This window comes from Wyeomyia smithii, chromosome 2 (assembly GCF_029784165.1).
Source record: "Wyeomyia smithii strain HCP4-BCI-WySm-NY-G18 chromosome 2, ASM2978416v1, whole genome shotgun sequence".
NCBI lineage: Eukaryota > Metazoa > Arthropoda > Insecta > Diptera > Culicidae > Wyeomyia > Wyeomyia smithii.
In genome coordinates, this window is record NC_073695.1 from 189,148,073 (window position 1) to 189,171,679 (window position 23,607).

At 40.8% G+C, this 23,607-nt stretch overlaps 1 protein-coding gene across 2 annotated transcripts in view; it reads left to right on the plus strand.

The window, feature by feature from the left end:
• Positions 1-20,555, plus strand: part of LOC129724488 (knirps-related protein) — an 86,158-nt gene extending 65,603 nt beyond the window's left edge. For both annotated transcript variants that reach the window (XM_055679435.1, XM_055679434.1), the window contains exons 2-3: positions 382-459; positions 17,002-20,555. In XM_055679435.1, coding sequence (XP_055535410.1) covers positions 382-459; positions 17,002-18,333 — 1,410 coding nt within the window. In that variant the 3' untranslated portion in view covers positions 18,334-20,555. The remainder of the gene's footprint in view (positions 1-381; positions 460-17,001) is intronic.
• Positions 20,556-23,607: the final 3,052 nt, after the last annotated feature.

Here is a 23,607-nt window from a genome sequence, read left to right on the forward strand (position 1 = left end):
AAAATTTACAGCCTCGGAGCAGTGTCAAAAGTGAAACATATTTCACCCGACCACCGACTGCCGACCGATGTGTGCGAATTTTTACGACACCATAGCCGTCCCTGATGGAGGACACTTACGTGGTCGGTCGGCCGGCTCTAAATCATGGCATCGTCCCGCTGCTGTCCGTCTGCTGTCAGTCATGTACACCGGGAATATCGGGGGATAGGGCACGCAGCATCCGCAGTCGCGCCAGGCTTACATTGTTCGCGGTGCGGTGCGATCATACAACGAAAGGCCCTGTTGCGGTGTGGCTGCTTTTGATTAGATGATTTTCCTTTTGTAACTAAGAGCCAAAGTCTAATGAGATCGTTTATTTTGTTTCTTGTTTGTTTCTTCTAGATGAACCAACAGTGCAAAGTGTGCGGGGAACCGGCGGCCGGATTCCACTTCGGGGCGTTCACATGCGAAGGGTGCAAGGTAAGTTTTAAACAAAATTTGTAATGTTCTAAATATTATTTTTTTCAAGTTATCTGTTTCTATATACACGCAAGTCTTGAAAAATAGTTACGTACTTCTAGTTCCCAACATTTTTATCTGTTTTCGCACCGAAAATACGCGAAAAGCATGACGTAATGGTTATCCTGAGAATACAGAACTTCAAGCTTCAAGTAGCTTTTACAGACATCGGAAAAAGGATGATTACATGCTTGACCAAAGCTAGATTATAGCAGAGGCACACTCGTTTTTCAGCTTTCAAATTTGATAAGAAATTTCGTTGTTCTCGCAAAATATCAACGTGGTTTCGCACTATTCAACTCTTGTGGGATTCAAATGAACTATTACTAACGTCTATTACGTAGTGTCTTGAATAGTTCTACACCCATGAAGAATGGAAATACATTCTACCATAAGATATTACGGAAGACGAGGCGAGCAACTTGCCTCACCTCCAGCAAAATGTTGTAATTAGGAACGCAAGTGAACGAGTCGAGCTATAGATGAACAAAAAAACGAGTCGAGCAGTTTTGGTCAGATGAGTAACTCGCCGCTTGCCTCGTTTACTTAACAGGCCCGAATATTCCGAAATTTTCAAAATCTTTACGAATTTTTATGTTCGGGAAATTATCGTATTGGCATTTATTACTACCTGGTTCAACTGCACGAAACGTGCTCGAAAATGTGTATGTCATTGAAATATTTTCAAATAAATGAACTAATAAAGAGCAACCAGGATTGGGTAAAAATAAAACCAAACTTCAAAACTCCCCACAGAATAAAGGAGACAAAACAAGAAAGTTGGGAACGAAGCGAGCCCAAAGTTAGGGATCATCCACCTAGCTTCTACACTGATGGTTTTGAGATAAATGATACCGCGGGAGTGTCCAGGAATCAATAAATTCTTCAGTTTCTAGGCGGAAGTTTACGCTATAATAGAATACGTGTCTAGAAAGGTACTACCGACACGCAAATATTTGCATTTTTTGTGATATTCAGGTTGCACTTAAAGCCCTGAATCACCACTAAACTAGTGTAGGAATACATCCTATCGTTTCAAACAGCTGGCTAATCAGGTCAATTTATGACGGGTTTCTGGTCAATGTGAAATCAAAAGAATACGAAGGCTGATTTACTAGCTAGGTAAGTGTCTTGCACTAGCTTTGTTCGTCCATAGCCTTTTTGTGGAGTCTCACCGATTGCAAACAAGGATATCAACTCACTGAATAGTGATGAGCCTGCACGTACGCACTTACAGCAAGATGATGTTTACCACAATTCAATGAATTCTTTTTATGCACGACTTTTTTGTTATTTTATTTTACATGATTTTTACGCGGTTTTTTGCAATTGCGCAATTTGTGATATGGGAAGCATTTTTTATGACCAAAAGGCCTGATAGGATAATTGGTCAAATAGGGCACACACTAACATACACATACACCGATGACCTTCAACCTCCCTAATGGCATGATCAAATGATCAGACGTCTCAGGTGTCTATTGTCAAAGCTGCGGTCCTCAGGAAACTTGTTCTGAAGGTCATGCGGAAAACTTTGCTGAAAACCACAGCTTTCTAGGAGGTTGGAATCGTGATATGTATAAGTTAAGGTCAAAACACGGAGAATGGTGTTCACACTAGTATCACATGGTGGTGGAATATCTGACTTAACATACCACCATTCAGAAATCCCTGAGCTTCTGAACAGCTTTGCTGAAGACCGCAACTTTCTAGAGAGTACGAATCGCGGGATGAAATCAAGGTCAAAATACGAAAAATTGCGTTCTCACTACCGACTCATAGCGACATAACTCTCCACTGAACAGTCCATCGAGAAGAAGCCCTTGACCTTCCGAACAAGTTCGGAGGAAGGTCGGAAACACAGGATATCTACCTATCCCAGGTTATGCTAAACTTTTTAGGGGGTGCTGCCATATTCGAGCTGGGTGTTTCAGTACTCAGTGAAGTGATTCCAAACGTATGGCGGGTAGTGTACACACCACGTAGCAAAACTTTTTGTTGGAATGACGCGATCTATTTTCACTAGATTTTTCTGGCGCGGACTCATAAATCTAAAAATAAACAATATTTGAAAAATTACAAATTAGATCCGATATGGAAGGAAACAACTCAACCATCTCAGGGGTCTGCCAAAGTTTCCAGCAACGATTGGCGGTGCACCTCCAATAAGAAGATGGACAAAAACGCGCAAACCCCACGAATCAGCGATTATCATGAACATCATCCCGAACATTTCGCTGCGGGACAGGGTCGAAAACTGTTGTTTCGCAAATTTTGTTCGGAAGGCTAAGAAATGAGCCGGGATGAAAGCAACTATAGCCAACTCATCAATCGATCTAAAGTGCCGCAATAATTATCGATTCACTCTTTATTGTAATTTTATTTTAATAACGAATATAATGTTTCCCTCATACCTTTCTGTTGTTCAATTGCATTAAAAACTATAAATCGAAAAATTAATCCTTGGGGAACACAAGTAAGACATCATCTGGTTTCAAGAATATATTTGAAATCTGTTTTTTTCGAGTTTTATTGGTTATTATCCAACAGACGGAGTCTATCGAAACAACTTTTGTTGAAGATCTGTATCTTTTTTGCAAACGTAAGAAAATTTGAAATGATTTTTGTTAATTTTTCTGAGCGTCTTCAAAAAGAAACATTTAAGTTGATTAATTTTATTGAGTATTTATCGAGAAGAAAATGAAAAATGACGGATTCGATTTACTTATTCAGGTCACTTGAAATCATCCGCGTTTAGACATTGCTGCTACCCCTAGACCCAGAACTTTACTGACGATTTGTTTTCTGTGACGATAAGTGCGGATATTTTATTTTAAACACAGTAATTGTTAGAGAAATTTTGAAGAACAATTTTTATGGCGATTTTTCCGGCTTATATTTTTATTGAAATAGAACAGAATGAGATCGAAAATTCTTATTGATAACTTTGAACAGATATCAACATTATAATATAAATATGCATAAATTTAACATCGAATCCCTGAGCTACTATAGATGTTATTTTTTTTTTCAGAGGGCTGAAACTTCACGTTTTTTTATAAACATACCTGACAATCTCCACATTTTTACAAATCATCTGATCTTGAATGCTGCAGGCTTAGGAACAGATTGGTGTTTTTTCTGCTTAAAGATAAAGAAAGTAATTGACAAACAATTTTCGGGAAAAAATTGGCTTTTATTTACTGAAGTTCAGTTTAAAAAAACTTCAGTACAGTCATACCTCGATATAAAGCAACCACGATACAAGGTAAACTCGATATAACGTATCTTTTATCTCGATATAACGTAACTTTTTATGATGTATTGAAATTGTAAATAAATGTTACAGCAACTGTTTTTGAAGTAAAAATTGCTTCAAAAAATGTTTGTAGTAAGTTTTGAAACCAATGGAACCAATTCAAAAATTGTGCATGAGAAAGGTTTAAAAATACTAATAGGTTATGGGAAATAGGTTTTCACGCATTCTTTAGTAACAATTCACAGTCTTGCATCAATTGAAAAACAATTTTTTTGCTTGTTGAATTTTCTCTAAATGAGCATAAGAGCGGTTTAAAAACACTGATAAGTGATAGGAAATAGGTTTTCGCGCATGTTTGAGTAACCATCAACAGTCTTGCATCAATTAAAAAAAAAATCGCTTGTTGAAAATTGTCCTAAATGGGCATAAAAATGGTTTAAAAATACTGGTAGGTGATGGGAAACAGGTTTTCACGCATCTTTGAGTAACCTTTTGTAACAATTGAAAAAAAAAAAATTTTTGGTTATGAAAATATTTCTAAATGAGCATAAGGAAGGTTTAAAAACACTGAGAGGTTATGGAAAATAGGTTTTCGCGCATCTGTAAGTAAACATAAACATTCTTGCATACATTTTGAAAAAATATTTTTTGCTTCGATATAACGTAACGAAAATAAAAATGAAGCTGCCTTATATCGAGGTATGACTGGAATATTCTGGAAATTCTTTTTTCACGAGTTACATAAAAAATTATCGTTTGTTGTTTTTTAATTTTTTTTTATAAGCGTTGTTTGTTAGCAGCTTAAGTATTTATAATAAATATTTGTAAATATTAAATTTATGTGATCAATCACAAATGTTGATTTCTCAACACTATCAAAAATTTTTAAATTTTATTTGTTCGAAATCGATTGCATTCGCATTAAGGACTTGTCTTTCGTAGGGCTTTGAAACTTATTGTCAACCATCGTTCGTATTCTTAATCAGATAACTTTGCGCTCAACACTGTTCGACTTTCTTATTTACCACGGTGACACAATCCGTCCTTTCGGTCGTAGTCGTGGACATGCAGAGGTAAACTTGGTCTCCAACATAAACGACTGTTACACCTTCTTCCTTACTACCCTCTTCCTCACCATAACGAACGTAAGAACGTAGCCGGTGTCGTTATAGATCTACTTAAACAAGCGGTTCTCAACCTGGGGTACGCGTACCCCTGGGGGTACTCGAAAGCCTTCAGGGGGTACGCGAAAGAAAAATCTGTAATGGCGGACAAAGCAATTTTTCTTTATAATACTTCATTTATTGTTCAATTTTGCTCTTAAAAAATGACTGTAGCAATCAAACAAACCTTAGTTCAATTTGAAACCTGAGCTAGACTCCCACAACATGATCTACCACTATTTTCTCCCACTCTGCGAGAACATTCCAAGCCACGGGGTACAATCGATATGGAAAATATCACCAAGGGGTACGCGGACAAAAAAAGGTTGGGATTAAACGAATCCCAAGTAGCCATACGCTATGGATCTTTGTGCAAATTCACTACTTCAGATCCATCATGGAGGAGTAACAACGAAATGTGCGGTCGCCCAAGTTCTTTTGAATTTTACATAAAATTAAAAACAAATTTAAACATCGAAACAAATCCGCAACAGGTTCAAACGTTGAAACAAATGCCGATGTATATATTTATCGTTCAAATATATTAAAACAAAAATAAAACCGTAAAACAAATCCTTGTGGAACACAAATGAGACTTCATTTGATTTCGAGAATATATTTAAGAGAATTTTTTCAGTTTGTCATGTCACTTAACAGCTACGAAGGTAACTTTGACGAAGATCGGTATTTTGACGTAGAATTACGTATAACGAAAACATTCTCGGATAGAAGTGCAAATTGAAACACCGAAAAAATCGTGGGAGTTACAAAAATTGTCAAATTGTCAAATGCTAATAACACAGTCAGTTTCAACGGATTTCATTCTCGCCTTACCCGATTGAGAAATTAGCTGAGGGTCCACCAAAACCAAACATTTTCATTTTATGATGCTAACTATTGTACTATCAAAAACCTGAATCAATCCACCTAGTGGTGCAGAAACCTTTGTGATCGCGCACGGCCCTACGTTGTGTTCTAATTCCGCCCTTTGGCATCACGAGAGGGCAATTAAGGCCCAGGGACGAGTTTTCTTTTCTCACCGCGAAATACACAATCTTTACTTTACTACTGTACATTTATTCTAAATCTATTTACAAACGGGCAGCGTGACGGCGCTGCCGCCGTACGCTTATCGACTGACACCGGATTGAGATGGCAAGTACACTTTTATAGCTGGTCGCAAACAATGACCAGCTTTGGCGGGAGGCGCAAATAAAGCCTAATTGTGGCAAAGCAAAAACGCGCCAACTAGCTTGGCTTGGTTCTCGCGTCACTCACGGTGTTGCGGACAGTCGTTCCTGTCGCAGTGCGGATGGTTTGACGCAACATACTCCCCCCCTTGGAACCACCAGGTTCCAATTTCCATTTGCGAGCGAGGGTGGGTAGCGATGATGAAGACGGGGTGATGAGCCAAAGCGTAGCTGACGACGATCACGCAGCGATGAGGAACGAAGACTGCTGCGGCTGCGGGACAGGCAGGCATACCCAGCGATGACACGAAGTACAAGCGACGCGAAGCTGGCAGCTGTAATAACCGTCCAGGCTGTGATGATGACGATTAGAAGCTTCGGATCGGTTCTTGTCGTCTGCAGGATTCTGGCTGAAATTTGCTCCGCGTAAATGATTTTGAACCAATTTGTATTGATATATACTTAACTTAAGGTGGGGGTGGGGCAACAGCTTCGGTCGCCGCGGTTGACCAGAATCGCGTTGCCCCTGATGCTTTGCTGCTGGATACCATGTAGCCACTTCTTGTTTGTGGCTTGTCGACTGTTACTTATCCTAAGGGTAGAGGCATGGCTCTAAATGTTCACGGCTCTGAGCGAGACATCGCTCTGGTGAGTGGAGGCACGGCTCCGACTATTTACACGAGGAGGCAGGACTCCGACAGGTGGAGGCACGGCTCCGAATATTAACACAAGGAGGCAGGGCTCCTAGAGGCATCGCTCCGAAAGGTGGAGGCACGGCTCCGACTATGTTCACGAGGAGGCAGGGCTCCGGAAGGTGGAGGTACGACTCCGAATATTTACACAAAGGAGGCTAGGCTCCTGGAGGCATCGCTCCGAAAGGGTGGAGGCACGGCTCCGAAAGTAGCGTGGACGCAGAGGTCCGTCAATGGAGGCACTGTTCCATAAACATCACTTTGTACAGACGCGTTGGTCCGGGATGAATACACAGCTCCATCGAAAGCAGGCACGGCTGCTAACCATTCCATGGCGGGGACGCATGGATCCAAGTGGAGGCACGGCTCCAAACACACATAATGACGCAGAGGTCCAGGCGGAGGTTCGACTCCGAAAACTCTTGGACGCAGCGGTCCGGGTGGAGGCTTGACTCCGTTGAAAACAGTCAGGTAACTGATATGAACTGAAAATTGTCACAGCGTAAACGTACTGCATTGTTGCATATAAAATTAAATACTTAACTAAGCAGGATTGTGGGGCAGCAGTTTTCGGTCGCCGCGGTTGACCTAAACGCGCTACCCCTAGAGGCATCGATTACCGGAACCGCCTGGCCACTTTAAGCTTATGGCTGCCCATGATGAAACGGATGAAAGTCGATTCGTCCCGTTGATCAGCATTCCTTGAAATTAGCGAACGGCATACTCCGCCAATTGTTGAAGGCAACTTTATACTTCTTGCTCGTCGTTGACTCAGCACTGAGCGGCACACGAGAGCCATTGTCAGATTTTTGTCGTATAATTCACACGATTCCGACCATAGTGCATTGTCCGAAGATGTTTCACACTAATTTTCACTATTACGGTTGCAAATTCATAAAACAAACGTTCGTTCAACCTTCACTTAACTTTGTAGTCCGAATTCCACTCACTTTTGTACGAACAAATCTACATCTGGCTATTGTTTTCATTCACCGCACGTTTGTGATTGTTCTTGTTGCCATTGCGTAGCGGCAAGACTGGTGGGCTTTGTTTTCTTGCAGACTACGACTGCCAACCGTCTGATATATTCAACGCGCGAGAAGTTCATCGCAAACGTAAAGTGTTGGTCTAGAACGACGCGGGTGAAGTCCCGTTAGTAAAGTTAGCACTCGAACGGAACTATTTGCTGCGGTTGCGACAATTTGCAGAACGCACACTAGCAGCGGCGAAAATAACTTTCTACTGCCTTTGCATGGCGGAATTGAAACCACTCGCGGGTGATGCCAAACTAGCGCAATCCTGGTCACGGCACCAAATATGATCGCGCACGGCCCTACGTTGTGTTCTAATTCCGCCCTTTGGCATCACGAGAGGGCAATTAAGGCCCAGGGACGAGTTTTCTTTTCTCACCGCGAAATACACAATCTTTACTTTACTACTGTACATTTATTCTAAATCTATTTACAAACGGGCAGCGTGACGGCGCTGCCGCCGTACGCTTATCGACTGACACCGGATTGAGATGGCAAGTACACTTTTATAGCTGGTCGCAAACAATGACCAGCTTTGGCGGGAGGCGCAAATAAAGCCTAATTGTGGCAAAGCAAAAACGCGCCAACTAGCTTGGCTTGGTTCTCGCGTCACTCACGGTGTTGCGGACAGTCGTTCCTGTCGCAGTGCGGATGGTTTGACGCAACACTTTGTTATACTAACTACCTATTACTTTATACTTATTAGACCAGTAAACCACAAATCGTATTCCAACGTAAGTCCAATTCCAATAATGAATGAAACGAATTTAAAAGATAGTTTTCAGAGGGTGAACCAAATACCATAATCGAATTAAAGCTTGACGCGGGTTTCGCAAATATTATGGATGTTGTCACTGGAGTATATGAGTGTTATTTTTTCGATCACAAACCAATATTTAAATGCTAGATAGAAGAAACTCAATTTTTCTTGAAATAATCGAACGTGAGGAAACAGTAATAGATAACAATGATGGTGATTTCTTACTAGAAAAGCAAATATGTATGCTAGTTTAATGCGGTTCTTTTTTTTTTCATCTCCATAATCCGGGTTTGAATATCACTTTCGCTTTATTTTTAGAAATCGCAGGACCTAGAATTATGAATCAGCATCTTATATTTTTTACGAATTTAAGCAAATTTTCACAAACCTGTTCTCGAAAAATTATAGTTCAGAATTATACAGGAAAAAAACTATTCATGAAAGTTGTCAACTTAATTCTATTTCAAATGCATTATCTGAAAATGAAGGTTTTTACGACATTTGCGAAATTTGGATTTTCAGAGTGCAGTCGAGAACATAATTCCTTTCGATGGTCTAGGCTGTATGATAAAATTCGAAATGAAGACCTTATAAACTTAGTCTTAAATTAGAAGGCAATATTTATATCTGACATGAGCATAGTGTATCATATCATAGAGATAAGTAACTTTTCACCTGCGCACACTAGTAAACGTGTATAGCCATGTAAAGTTGCTTCAGTTTCATCCAAACTGTAAATCATCGCATCTCGATGTTCACAATTCATCAAACCTTTTTCCTTTTTTTGTCAATTACGTTCACCATCAACTGTAGATTTCTGGTCACGAGTGAAAAGTACATTCGAAACTGAATTTAAAACATAGAATAAGTGTTCAACTAAAAAGTTTTCCAGCTGTTCAAAATGTAGCATTGCAAAGGGGTGGCACTAACATATTCGTATGTAAATAGGTCTATACATCTTTGGTAAAGCTTTTTTAAAATATCTGCAATTGTGTTACATTTGAACACTGTGAGCTCAGATTTTGCTACAATGTTTGGCTCCCGAAAGCTGTAGAAGATTATTATTCCTTGCAAATCTGGGTTCAACGTACAATTTAATATATATTTTGAAGTAAGTGAGGACGGAAGCTTCACAAGGCAGAAAAGGAGCTAAGAGAGCATTGCAGTTTTCTCTAAAATCTAATTCAAATTTTTAAGAAAAAGCTAAAAGGTAATTTATTCACACCAGTTCAAGCTACCAATAAAAATTCGCACTTAGTATGATTTTTAAAGAGCTCTATGGCGTTCGTTTGAGCATGCGAATATCAAAATCGGAATATGCGTTCTGTAAAATGAGCGTTTATTTTGTAATTTTTTTGTTTCGATTCTGATATACTATACATATAAACAACATATTTATAGATACATACATACAAGCAAACATACACATACATACAGAAATTGTTCAGTTCGTCGATCTGAGTCAATTGGTGTACACATGGCTCTCCATGCCATTCATTTTGCCTTAAAAGTTAAATTTCTTATGTAAAAAATACTCTTTGATCAATATTTTAAAATCTAAGCCACTAATCAAAAATCCACTCGGTAGCATTCTGGGGGAGCACAGTAGCTTTCGTTTGCGTATAAGATCATCAAAATCGGATATTGCGTTCTGTAAGAAAGGTGCGTTAGTATTTTGCGGCGCATACATACAGACAACATACATACACACACATACACACATACACACACACATACACACGAACAGACATTGCTCAGTTCGTCGAGCTGAGTCGAATGGTATATACGATTCGGCCCTCCAGATCTTGGATCTATTTTGCGTTTTTCGACCGATTTTATAACCTTTGTTTAGTATAACAAAGGTAAAATACTAAGCCTAGTTTTGAACGCAGATTTCGATCGGAATATAAACGAGACTGAAAGTGGATGACAAATGGGAAGCGACGCCAGACACTATTTTTAAGTTCACGATGATGACTTTTGGTTTCTGGAAAATGGCCAAAAATGGCCGATTACCATCCATTATGAATATATCCGAAACCAGAATGATGCTTTGAAACCGGAAATAACTTCAAACGCTATTTTGCACTTTAAGACGGCGACTTTCAGTTTCGGTAAAACAGTTAAAACACTTGAAATGGGGTTAATGTCCCGAGTCCTAAAACCGACCCTAGTCGCAATTTCGAAATCCATGGTTGACTGAAGCCGGAATTCAACTCCAGACGCCATATTTTTTAAATATGTATGGTGACTTTTGATTTCCGGAAAACAGCCAATAATAACCGAATATCACCTAATATGAGTGTTTATATAGGCGCAATGATGAAATCGACCCCAGATGCAATTTGCAAATCCATGGTTGAAACTACCGGTTCCAGGGAAACAGCATAAAATGACCAAATGCCATGATGATACACAAAGGGCCCGATATTGAACTTAGATGCCATATTGAAATTCAAGGTGGTGACTTTCGATTGCTGGAAAACAGCTCATAATGACTGAATACCATGTAGTATGAGTATTTCTGGAACCGAGATGATATCCAGATGCCGTGAATCGTCTCCAGTCAACATTTTGATTTTTTTAGGCCTCTTTCAGAGGCCTTTCAGAGAATTATGTTATTAGTTTTGGATAAAAGCTACTGTCAAAAAAATGTTACTGCAAGATTATCGAACGTAAATTTAACGTTAGAGAGAGTTGAAAGAGGATTATTACTAAAATTCATCGCTTCAGACCTTCAAACAGATTTGTTCCAATTAAGAACAATTCCAAACTTTTTGCAAGAAATTTACTGATATGAGACAGGCTGTCATACTTCTACGTCAATCTTGCAGTCGTGTCTCATACACAACCTTTTCACTTTTTTTTCAAACATTAGCAACCAATTTTCTTTAAGAGTCTTTATAAAAAACAGTTTTTTTCGTTTAAAATTTTACATAATTTTACATTTTTACATCAGTTTTTTGACAATTGTTGTGAGGCATTTTCGGATCAATTTATGTTAAGACTTCCAAACAACGGTAAAAAATGTGTTGGTAATAATATATAATGCCTTTGAATATTCGCAAATTGCAAGATAAATTTTCCGGAAATCATTAAAATACGTGTGTGAAAATTTGATCGATTGTTTACACCGCTGACGCATGCATAGAGTACCATTTCGAACGCTATTTATTAGGTGGACGGAATACTTGCGCTCAAAACCGCCAATTCAAAAGACACCAATGGAGAAATCACATATTCTATCACATAGCAACCGCTCAAGCAGAGTATAAACAAATATTCACCTAATTGAGTCACCCATTCCTTACTTTTCATAACTTTACACGGCATAACAATGCGGTTCAAAACGTTTTAAAACCAAATTGTGCGATATTATCACATAAATTACTTCCCAACCGTGCTTTATTTTTATTTCAAAAGAATGATCGAGAGCATTGAAACGCCATCTGAGCACTAATGCAAATCAATGATTGAGTAATAACCGCAGGATGTTCATTGCTTGAAAAAAGACAGATCAGATAGACAGAAAATTTTTAGTACACTTTCTTCATATCGCGCACATTTTTTTGTGCAGTTTCTTTACTTAATAAACATTGGTTTTTGAACAAACATTATTTGAATCGGTTTTAACAACTTCATGTAAGGAATAAAAAAAAAATCAGTATCCCCTGCTGTGAACACACATCTTTACAACCTTCATTTATTTCGACAATTCCTTCTTTATTTTAATTTTCACAGCATAAACATACACAGCAGTGCTTCTAGTACAATCTCAAACATTAGTTTATTATATATTTCCATAGAATACATAACAGTGTTACATAGAGTATATAACAGTGTAACTTGTTCTAGCAGTTTTGAAGATATAATTGAGCTGTACAGCTTCTTCATACGAGCTATCCCAAATTTTGCCTAAATTAGGCGGTACAGTTGAATGAATAGAATTAAACGTAAGTGAAAAAAGCAATTTATTTCTTCACGCCGCCTCTACTAAAAAATAAAAAACGCAATTAATGCTTCTTTAATCACACCGATCACCACTCCACATTTGTAATGTACACCGTAACTGTGAATCATGAGAACTTTTCACTTTGACGCCCATTTTTTCCGCCAGCTAAGCTTTCAAAATGGTGTCATTTTCCTATTTTCAACACTTGCCTTTGAAGTATAATGTATAAGAAAACAATAAGTTCTGTCTCTACTTTTTTATCTCCATTTGAATAAATCCCTCCAACCCTGAGCGAAGAAAATCACCTCCACCAGCACCGCGACACCACTTCCCGTCATTAGCTACCTCCGTCACGGGACACCTTGATTTCCTCCCGAGTGCACAAAATTACAACCTTACTAATGATCTACAATTGAGCAATCTAAGCCAAACAATGAAATGGCAGAAATAAACTCCTAAACGGTTTTACTACAGTGCCGGTTGTCGCTAAACGGGGGCGGATAGTTATCGCGCAATCACTGAGGAAACTGCTGGACCTGCCCTAGCGGAAAATAAGCGCCCTTTTCAGTGACAAAGCGTTGCCAACTGCATAGGCACTTTATTCACTTACACGCACGTGTGTACAGTACCGTGATATGGTCGCATTAATTTTACCGATTTTTTCTACGTTCCGTCGAAGTTGCTGCGAGTGGAGAAAAACAACGTGAACCAGACATTGTAGTATATGGTTATACTAGCGATTACCGGCCCTTCGGGCCTCTTTTCCACCCCAGAACCGGGGGAGTGACAAAACCGCCAAACAATCGGTACATAATGGTAATAAGATTGTCGTTATTCTTTTCTATCAAAACATTTGTACGCGAAGAAACTCTGTTTATGATACACTGACAGCGGTGTGACAGTGCCACAAACATAAACGGGGTCCGAACCAGCGGCCAGCGCAATGTTGGCAGTTTGCAACGGTAGCGAGTACCTAGTTCTGATGCAACCGCAACCTCCCGCAATGTGTGCCGCGCGGTACAACCGTCTCGCGTGTGTCTAAGGGCAGACACAGGCCAACCGCGCACGTCTCTTATGTGACACATACAAATTCCACCCGTTCCCAATGTCTCAACTTGTCGCGGAGTGAATGATATTGTTAGCATAAGCGCGGTCTATGCTTTGTCGTCAACGCCGACAACGACGACGACGACTGACGATGGCGACAGAGACACATTGGTGCGGTTGTAGGAGTTTGCAAGGATCCCGACCGGCTTGCGCTGAATCTTCCCGATGTGCAGCACAGCCATTGTCTGGGTGGGGGTGTGTGATGAGCAATTCCTTTCCAAATTGCCGTGTCACTTTATTTTAATTAAAAGCATACCCTTCGGTTTCTGCTGTGCCGCAAAATGACGTTGAAGGGAGCAGCCTGTCAGAGCTGTGAAAACATGGTTCCGGTTTGGAGGTGATTGTTTTTGTTCGTGCGAACGGCACGGATCACATCCAGAACACGCGTTGGAGATGATTGAGTGAAGGGAAGGTTGTGTTGCATACAAACTTTTGGCACCCCATTGTAAAGCACTGACATTTAAAAGAATCGAGAACTCGGATGAACCTAGAACCGTAGCGTGAAATAAGAGTTGAAAAAGAATCAAGAGCACCCTCCGATCTGATGAAACGACCTTCACGGTATGGAATGAGGAAGTTTCTCAGCTCTCCTCCAAATTCGGACCCGATTTTGAAGCTCCATTCCGAAGAGTCTATTTGTCGGAGCTCGGCAGTTTCGTTATGATTTATAGGAACATTGTGTCCGCATCCGGCGTGCTGCTGCTGAAGCGCAGTGCGACCCGCGGTACAAAAAAGGGAAAAAACTACACCGTGCTTGGCCTCGCGCTCAGTCGATTGGTGTTTGCTGTTCTATAAATTTGATATTTTATGCACGACTTTTAATAACAGAAAAAGTGCAGGGGGAGACCGTCTGCGAAAAGTGATTGTTTAGCTCCCAATCATCGGACCCCGTACAGCAATGCCAAATGTTAATTAGAACTTTGATTTGTGGGAACTTGCCGCGCCGCACAGACGACAAAAAGTGCAACCCGAAAAGTCGCGGCTGCACATGCAACGCTAACGTTTTATATGTTAATTAGCGATTTAAATAAACTCATCATTTCGATTGTATCGCAGGCAGTTTGCCCGCCATTGCTCAATACCCTCCGGTTGCATGTCCGTGTGGGTTGTCACAGTATGCGGCTGCAGAGCAGAACTGTCACTCCGCTGGCTGGGTGCGAGAACAACACCGCTCTCGAATGAGCGATGATTCATCCCAGCCCGGCGCTCCCAAATGCTCTCCAAATCGGGCAAAGGTGTTCTGATTCCCATCATTATAATAAGTAATGAGACACAGAAGGTGTCGTTCAGCGGGTTTGGACTTGATTGAAGTCAATAGTGTCAACGCTGTGCAGTTTTTATTACATTTTACATTCCATTCTTTCTTTAGAAATCCGCGTCGAACTTTACAAACTTGCATCCATTTTGTATCACTTACCTCACTTAGGCAGCTGCGCTGCGGTACTTCGACGCCTACTGTGTGGATGGCACAAATGCCGCAATTACAAATTTGTCAGAATGATTTACGAATTCGCGGTCGCACGTCAGACTGTTGTTGTTCCATTTCATTTTTCGCTGCATCAAATGCAACAACAACGAAAGTGACTCTGCGCCAATTCTGGTGCATTTGCCCCGACCACGCATTCCCCGTCAAATCAGAGGATACTTACACGATCAAACCGATGAGCGAGTACCGATCGTAAAAGATCGTAATTTATTATAATGTTTGCACTCGTTATTTCCGAAAGGATCGTTCTGCGCCGTGGTGGTGCTTCTTGTTGGTGCTGCTACTTTCGGGCCCAGCGATGACGCGGTGCTTTACCGAGTTGTTGGCGGTGCGACTCTCGAGCCTCTTCCTCTGCGGTTGTATCGAGATCAGGGCGCACACCACACCTTTTTCGTCGGCTTCGTCGAATGCCAAGTGATCTCGAAAAGTCAGAAACCCGTGCCCTAGAGTTCTCTTCCAGTCGAGCAGCGAGCGAGTGTATAAATTTGATTTAAGCGCGTATTTAACAATGATGATTATGAAATTTTTGCGTTCGCGCAGGTTCCCCGTTCTCGGGTGATTCATTTTTCTCGATCCGTGAGTTCCGTTTGATGGGCGGCTTTACCCGCGGCGGGGTGCATGTTTTGTCAATTGTGAAATCGGACAGATCGGACGCCCGGGCTGTAATTAGAGCCCTGCCGAGATCTTCGGCCAGATTTTGGTGCAATTTCCCTGCCAGCTGCTTTGAACAACTATTTCCGATCCAGTGCTCTCGATATGTAGCAAGACACGATTAGCCACTTCCAGCCCCACTCGGACGTGACTAGAGACAAAAGAGTTGCCGCCCCACCGGAGCCCCTGGCTCCGTTTCGGAGCAGCCGGTAACAATGGGGCCGGGTCTGGCGTTCAATATCTTCGAAGCGGCGTAATTACAGATTTGTGTAATTTAGCTTCTGTCGAGAAGAGTGCGCCGCGGTTGACGGCGCTGAGCTTCGGACTCTTCGAGCCGCGGCCGAACAGTACGCTTGAGTGATTGATTGATTCGGTATTTAGCGCTATTCGTGCAAGCGCCCTATTCATCTTTTGTGCCTAATCGTATTCTTCGTCGGACGGAACGGATTTCTTCAGAATATTCAGAGTACGGAAAGCGAAATTGGACGATATACACGACGGCCAGAGGCTCTCTATGCATAGAGTTCAGCGGCAATCAGCTGGGTGCAAATGAGCACCATGATCGGCAATTAATTATGAGAACGGTTGCTCGTTTCGCTGCTTGTTGTGCTCCTGAACACAGCCCTGCAGTAGCAGCCGGAGCCGCCACCTCTGCAGTACAAGTGGTGATAAATTAGAGACACTTTATAAACTGTAAGATTTCTCTCCTTTCTTCAAATCGAGAGTCACCGGAGTGCGCAATCAAATGCACTGAGTTGTGCTGACTTTGGCGCGCGGCCGGTGGATTTCCTATCGGCGTGTCCTGGGTATGCGGACGTTGGTGGTGCATCTTTATGGGCATCTTCGCAACGAGTTTCAGCGTGGGTAATTAATAGTGCAACGCAAGTTCGCTTGATTAGAAATCGGCCTGACTGATGGACTGCCGCAGCTTGTGTGCATTGCCGGTACGGTACAGCAGCCGGTTGCGGAGTTGGGAAGCACTCGAGCCCCTGCCGGGCGTGCTAGGGCGTTATTAAGAGCTTACAAACACTGACAAATGGCTCAATTGCGTAAGCTTCTTCGGGTAACGACTAGGCGAAGCTGTATTGAAATTGAAAAACGAGGTGGTCAGGCTGCTCCATCTTGCTTTAGAATAATAATCTTTTTTTTGCTGATCAGTTCTATGACAAACTGAAACTGACTTCATATTTTGTTCTCTTTCTTTTCTTTCAGTCATTCTTCGGTCGATCCTACAACAATCTCTCCTCGATATCGGAATGCAAAAACAATGGCGAATGTATTATCAACAAAAAGAACCGAACCGCCTGTAAAGCGTGTCGACTGCGCAAGTGTCTCATGGTTGGCATGTCCAAAAGTGGATCCCGGTACGGTCGTCGGTCGAACTGGTTCAAGATCCACTGTTTGCTGCAAGAGCAGCAGCAGGCGGCTCAACAGCAAGCTGCCAACAGCCAGAAACCTGGTCAACCGCCAGTTCACGGAATGTTCGGTCCTCCCGGTGCGTATCCTCACGGAATGTATCGACCTCCGTGCACCAAGGAAGAACTTATGCTCCTCGGGTTGGAAGAATACAGCAAACATCCGTCGGCTTCGCCCTCGGTGAGTTCTCCCGACAGCCACAACTCCGACAGCTCCAACGAGATCAACGATCGCCGGAACGCACTGCTGCGCCAGGGCAAGCTACACGATTCGTCCTCAATCAACAAAGAACTGTTCCTGCCACTGCCCTTCGGAGGATTGCCACTGATGCCCCCACCGGGCTTCCTTCCTCCGTCCCACCTGATGTTTCCCGGATTCCACCCGGCTCTGTATCCGCACCATCAGGGTCTGTTGAAACCGGCTGATCCAACCACGATCCTCAGCAGTTCGCCGCTTGCCAACAACAACAGTCGCTTCACACCAAATCACAACACCAGCACTAACAACAACAACAACAATAACAACAACAGTAGCAGTGCTCCAGCGCCAGCAGAAACCAAATCACCGGACTCGTTCTCGAAACGGTTCTACCTGGATGCGATCCTCGAATCGCAGCGGTGTCCCAGTAATGAAACCTCTGGCAGTGCCAAGGAAGAGCCCGAACCTGAGGAGGTCGTCCCGGCAACCATGACTCCTCCACGATCCCCGACAGTAATCCGTGGAACTATACAGCAAGACAACCCTATCGATCTTAGCATGAAAACTGGCAGCAGTTGCTCCTCGGAAGATCACCGAACCTCCGTCTCCTGCGCGGATAGTGACGACGAACAACTGGTAGTCGTTTCCAATGATCGCAATTCTCCTCCCGTCGCTAACCCCCTGCTACCCAAATACACCAACAACAACAGCCTCCCAAACAACAACAACAACCATCACCACCACCATCACCAGCTTCATCACCAGTACCGCAACAATCATCACATCCAGCGGCATCAGAGTCCATCCTCGATGGTGCGAGGGAGCGGGAGCGAGTCGGAAATCGAAGACACCGAAACCGAATACGAGCGGGAGGTGAAACGAATGAAACTACAAGGTACGACCCCGTTGGATCTGACCACGAAAGTTTGAGTAAGCTTCGTCCTTCTAATGCATCACCCACGAAGACCCACCAAACAAGCAAATATTGTTGTTTTTGTTTCTTATTTTAACTAACAAATCCGTTTGTTTTGCTGAAGGGACATTCCCTTGCCGAAGAGCATCGATTCTTAGCCAATTACAAGGCTTGTGAAGATTCAGAAGACAAGTGCTAGTGTTTCCACAACAAAAAGTTTATTTCAAGGCAATATCATTCCTCTTGTCCAATAAAAAAACTGTAAATATGTTAAAAACAAAATCAATTCGGAGAGAGCACTGTATGACAATCATAGTAGAATGGCATTACGCTGTAAAAATGTATGTAGCCAAACTGGGCCAGTTTGTAAACCATCAAAAAATTATGTGCCAGTAGCGTTATTGTAAAAAGATGAATAATTTCAACCGGACAGAATGAACCTAGATCACGATAGGACAAAACGGTCAGTAAAAAGTCGGTTTCCTTCTTCCGCCGAATGGATTCGATAAACCAAATTGTAACTAGATAAGAAAACTTGTACAAGACACCCCGCCCTTTAAGATAGAATGTATCACGTCATAAGTTCAAATATTTATTTTCCTCGTCGACAATGCAAAAAAGCTTTACACCCTCTCCCCCAGTCGACACTCCTCGCTGCGTTTTGATTGCATTTAGGACCGGCTGCCCCTCAAACTACTGCTCCCGATCCAAACAAACTTTGTTGCTCATCTAGCGTCTCCCTGCCGCCGCCGCCAACCCGAGGTGTCTGTCTGTGGCACCCGCATCTGTCATCCCAACAGTCGCACTCGGTTGCACAAAAGCCCCCAGGCAGGCATGACTGCCGTTTTGCGCTGTGCAACATTTTCTCTCGATTCTGCTACCGGAATTTCCGCACGGCGAAGCCGCGCTGTTTAAGCACACACAAATTAAAGTCAGCTCTCATCCAATATCATCATCATTTTTCTCACCGCCTGCTTCCTTCCCAGCCGAGGTGCGAATACGTGAGAGCCCAGCACGGAACGCATGAAAATCTTGATGCATGTGTAACGAGCGTTAAAACCGAAATCGCCCAAGGGCATCAATTTCAATAAATCTGCAAGCGAACGGCGGCCGGGTTTCCGCACTGATTAGTGGACCCCGGAGCGTCTTCCATTCCCATCGTAAACCCGGTCTGGCGTAGACGCTAATTCCGAGAGCAACCGACGTAACCGCAGATCCAGTTTATCTCATAAGCCTCCTCATTTTTACCTTCCAAGCAGTCAACCGGCGGCCAAGCTGTGGCCAACGTGGGGCAGCGACGAGAGCAAAAGCTTGCTCCCAGCCTCAAATAAAATAAATTCGTTTACACAAATCGCACGTTTAGTCGAACTCTATGACCACAAATCATCTGGGTGAGAAACCTTTCGGTTCACCTTTCTCGCAACTCGCGAAAGCAGCCAATCTGTGGCAAATGGAGCTTTTTTCTCCCCTAGGGACACGTACACACATACACCCATGCACAATTTAATAGTCCAATCTCTCATCGTGTGATGAAAATAAAATTAAAGCTGTAGCCTTTCTGAGTGAAATGACCACAAAACTTGAACAGGTAGTTCCACACTAGAGTCTAGGCAGCAGCGACAGCAGCAGCAGCAATAGCATCACAAACGATGAGAAGAAAAAAAGTGAACGCAAAAAAAAACAGAGTTGTTAAATTAAGGTTAGTTAGTCCAATGTGTAGTTTAATTTCGTTTTTAAGTGGAACCCATAAAACACAAACATAATGCACAGATGAGCACGAAAAAAAAACCGAGCTGGTTTAGTTTTAATCTTCCTGGACCAATTTCAACGCGAATAGAAGAAAACAAGACGTAAGACACCGACTGCACACACAGGCAGCCCGCTAGAGCCGATAGCGGAACGTGAGAATTCGCCTCATAGAGACAGCAACGAATCAGAAAGGACATAAGAAATAATAAAAAAGGAGAAAAAAAAACTAACTAGACGATTAATAAAAACAAGTGATCTATCGGTGTGCGAGAGAGTAGAGCTGAGTCGTAGAATGTTATGAAATATTTTCTTTTAACAGTAGACAGTGCGCATATCAGTAACGATATATGCATTGATGGCATGTTTTAGTGTTAGCATAATTCGAAGGTTTCGCAGTAATACATCGATTGTTGATTGTTGTAAAAAGAGCTAGAGTTTAAGAAGGCAAAATTTTAAAATTATTTACCATATCCAATGGAATATATCTAGAAGAGAATAAATATCCTGTAGAGGAAGATTATTTAATTTGAAATAATAACAATTTTATATTCGAGAAACAGTCCGAAAATTCAACGTCTTAGTTTGTGGAATAAGAATGCTACGAAGTCAATCAAAATCAAATAGAAATATATTGATGACCTGGTTCTTTATTTATCACAATCCTTACCAATCCGTTTTTATTAACCGCTCAACTTAAAAAAAGGAATAATTTTATGTTCAACTGTGATTTCATTGTTTCTTTTGAGTCAAAAGTTTTGACGAGATGAGACAGGACTGTTTCTGGATCGGTTTGTTGTATCACTTCCTGTTTAAACTGTGTGTTAACTTGCGTGTCTACCAGAACTGTTGTCTCCTGAGTAGTTCCTCAAAAAATTACCTAGTTCTAATTATTTTTTCTAAGTCATTTTTTACTTTGCTGAAATTTTTCATAGACGTTTCTATGGACAAAAAATGCCATTCTTTGCTATTGCTTTTTCGAAACAGGACTCGTTTTTGAGAAGCTATTATTTTAATGTATAAATTTTTTCAATGTATGAGTATTTCGGAAAAGTATTAAAAACAACATCCTTTTTTCAGCATACCTATACTGCCCATAAAAGCATAAGAGTCCCATATGGAAATGCTCACAGTTGAGAAAATTGCGAATGAAGTTCTAATTTTCAATTTGAGGTAAAATAACTATGATTCATCTAAAAGTATGTTTTATTCAACTGTATGTTCATGAGGTGGAACATTGTGTATTTCCATGAGTTCTAAGAACTTTTGAATGAATTCCAGGCTTGGAAATAAATAATGGGACTCGTTTGCCTTTAATTTCTCTCTATACATAAAAAATAAAAGCATATCAATCTCCACGCATTCTAAGACGGCCAAGGTAATATTCATTATTCCTTATTGTGTCTGTCATGTGAACAGTTTATTTCACTTCAACATTTTCGAATCATACGAATTGCAATATAGCGATTTGGTTTCAACATGAATCAGTGCATGTTTTTATCACAGAGCAACCACAGCTGATAGACGAAAGCTCGTTCTACATAGAGTCTACAATGAAATTCCTTAAAAAGCCCACGAGAAATTGATGCAGACTTTAAGGTCGCACTCCTGAACAATTTTTAATTAAACTTTGCAAACATGAACTGTGTTTTGAATGATCCAAGTCAATAATATTTCGATGTGAACACTTTTCTTTTAACTGATAACAAATGTGAAATGTTGTTTTTAACGTCAAATGAATATATACTTACGATGGGACTCAGAACAAACTTTAAAATTTCATCAAGCTTTAAAATTTCTTCAAGCCATATGAAAATTTTAACAAAATTAAATACATTGACAGATTAAACTTAAATTTGCCTAAAAGTCATATGGGACTCTTTTGTTTTTATAGGTAGTATAATGAAAAAAATCCAATTCTATTGATTTTTTTTTTCATTTTCATCCCACGAAAAACTAATGAGCATAGCCAAAAAGTCTTATGAGGTACTAAAGAGATTATCTTAACATCGTCGTAAATCCGGCCCCGAAGATCAGTTTATTTATTCATCCGTTGATTTTCTGAACACTAAATAAAAAATAGTGAGAATGTGAGAGTGAAAGGCGTCTTACGCAAATAACATAACGCTTAAAATCTAGAATCTAGATTCCAAACCCCTCCCCCCTATGTAACAATAAGTATCGTTCGATATCACTCTCCCTTTAAAATTACATAACGCTGAATAACCCCCCTTTGAATTTGCAATTCTCAACAAACATCACAGTTACGTAACGATCTCAACCACCTTCCCGCCCCTATATGTAACAATCAGTAACGTAGGCTCAACCCCCCCTCCCCCCTCTTCATGCGTTACGTAGCTTGTGTGCGACGCCTAACCAAATTTGAGAAATTTGAAACCTTTTAAAGACTGAGCATTCGTTTCCCGAGCAGAAGAAAGTATCATTATAATATCACAACCAGATATTGGAAATACACCTCATTTTGATCTTAATATGGTTTACATAGTTGATAAATAACAAAAAATAATACCAAAATATTGTTCCCTCAAGACTATATGAATAACAAAGCTAGATAATTCGATAACAAACCAATAATTTGCATTAAAAATCACAAAAATGACCGATTCAGATATTTTCAAGTTATTGAACACTAAATGCATAACTGAATTTATTTAAATGATCAATTACGAACAATTTCCACTTAAAAATTACTTTTAATTAGATATTTTAAAAGCAACTCAAATATCTTAATAAAGGTATAGCGAGATATGATATCAAAATTTTATAATAATTTCATATCCATGTATGTAAGGTGAATGTCTTTCGAAGTACACGATAAGTTCTCATAGCTAAATATGTTATTGATGAGTTATCATTTCATTATTCTCTCCTGCCCGGGTTTGACTACCATTATTTCGATGTGAGCAACTTTTCAGAAAAAATAACTAAAGTTAATTTAATACGAACTTTCAATCAAGAAACGTCAGACGCACTTTACGTTTAGATTGCTTAGTTTACGACATATTTATCTCAGTTGCTTTTTATAGATTGAAGTTTTGAACAAAAACTACTAATAGATTAAATCGAAACCGTTTATTGCATTTTAAATCAAAATAGAAGCCCTTTATTCTGTTTGCCATACTAACACGATGCGTTAAAGTATCGTGAATGTTGGATATCCACTAAATCGGTAATAGGCGCCGTAAGTTTTCATTATGCAAATTTTTCATTGCACTCTGTTTTGGTCTTGTTAGTAAAGTTATGAGCGTCGCTAGAAACCTGACCTGATACGCTTATCGCCTAATGGCAAAATTTGGACATAGCAAAAAGAAAAACAAAGTTGTGTATTATTTCGGATTTTAACTCCTGTGTTTGGAATCACACTCAGAGCTAATCATTCTAGTTTGAGGGTGAGCAATTAATTCAACCTTGTAACAATCTACGCCATAATATGCCTAACGATTAGTGTTCATCGGATAGTGGCTTAGTGATTGGCGGTTCCAAACTTTTTGATAGCAATACCTCCACTAAAAGTATCACTAGAG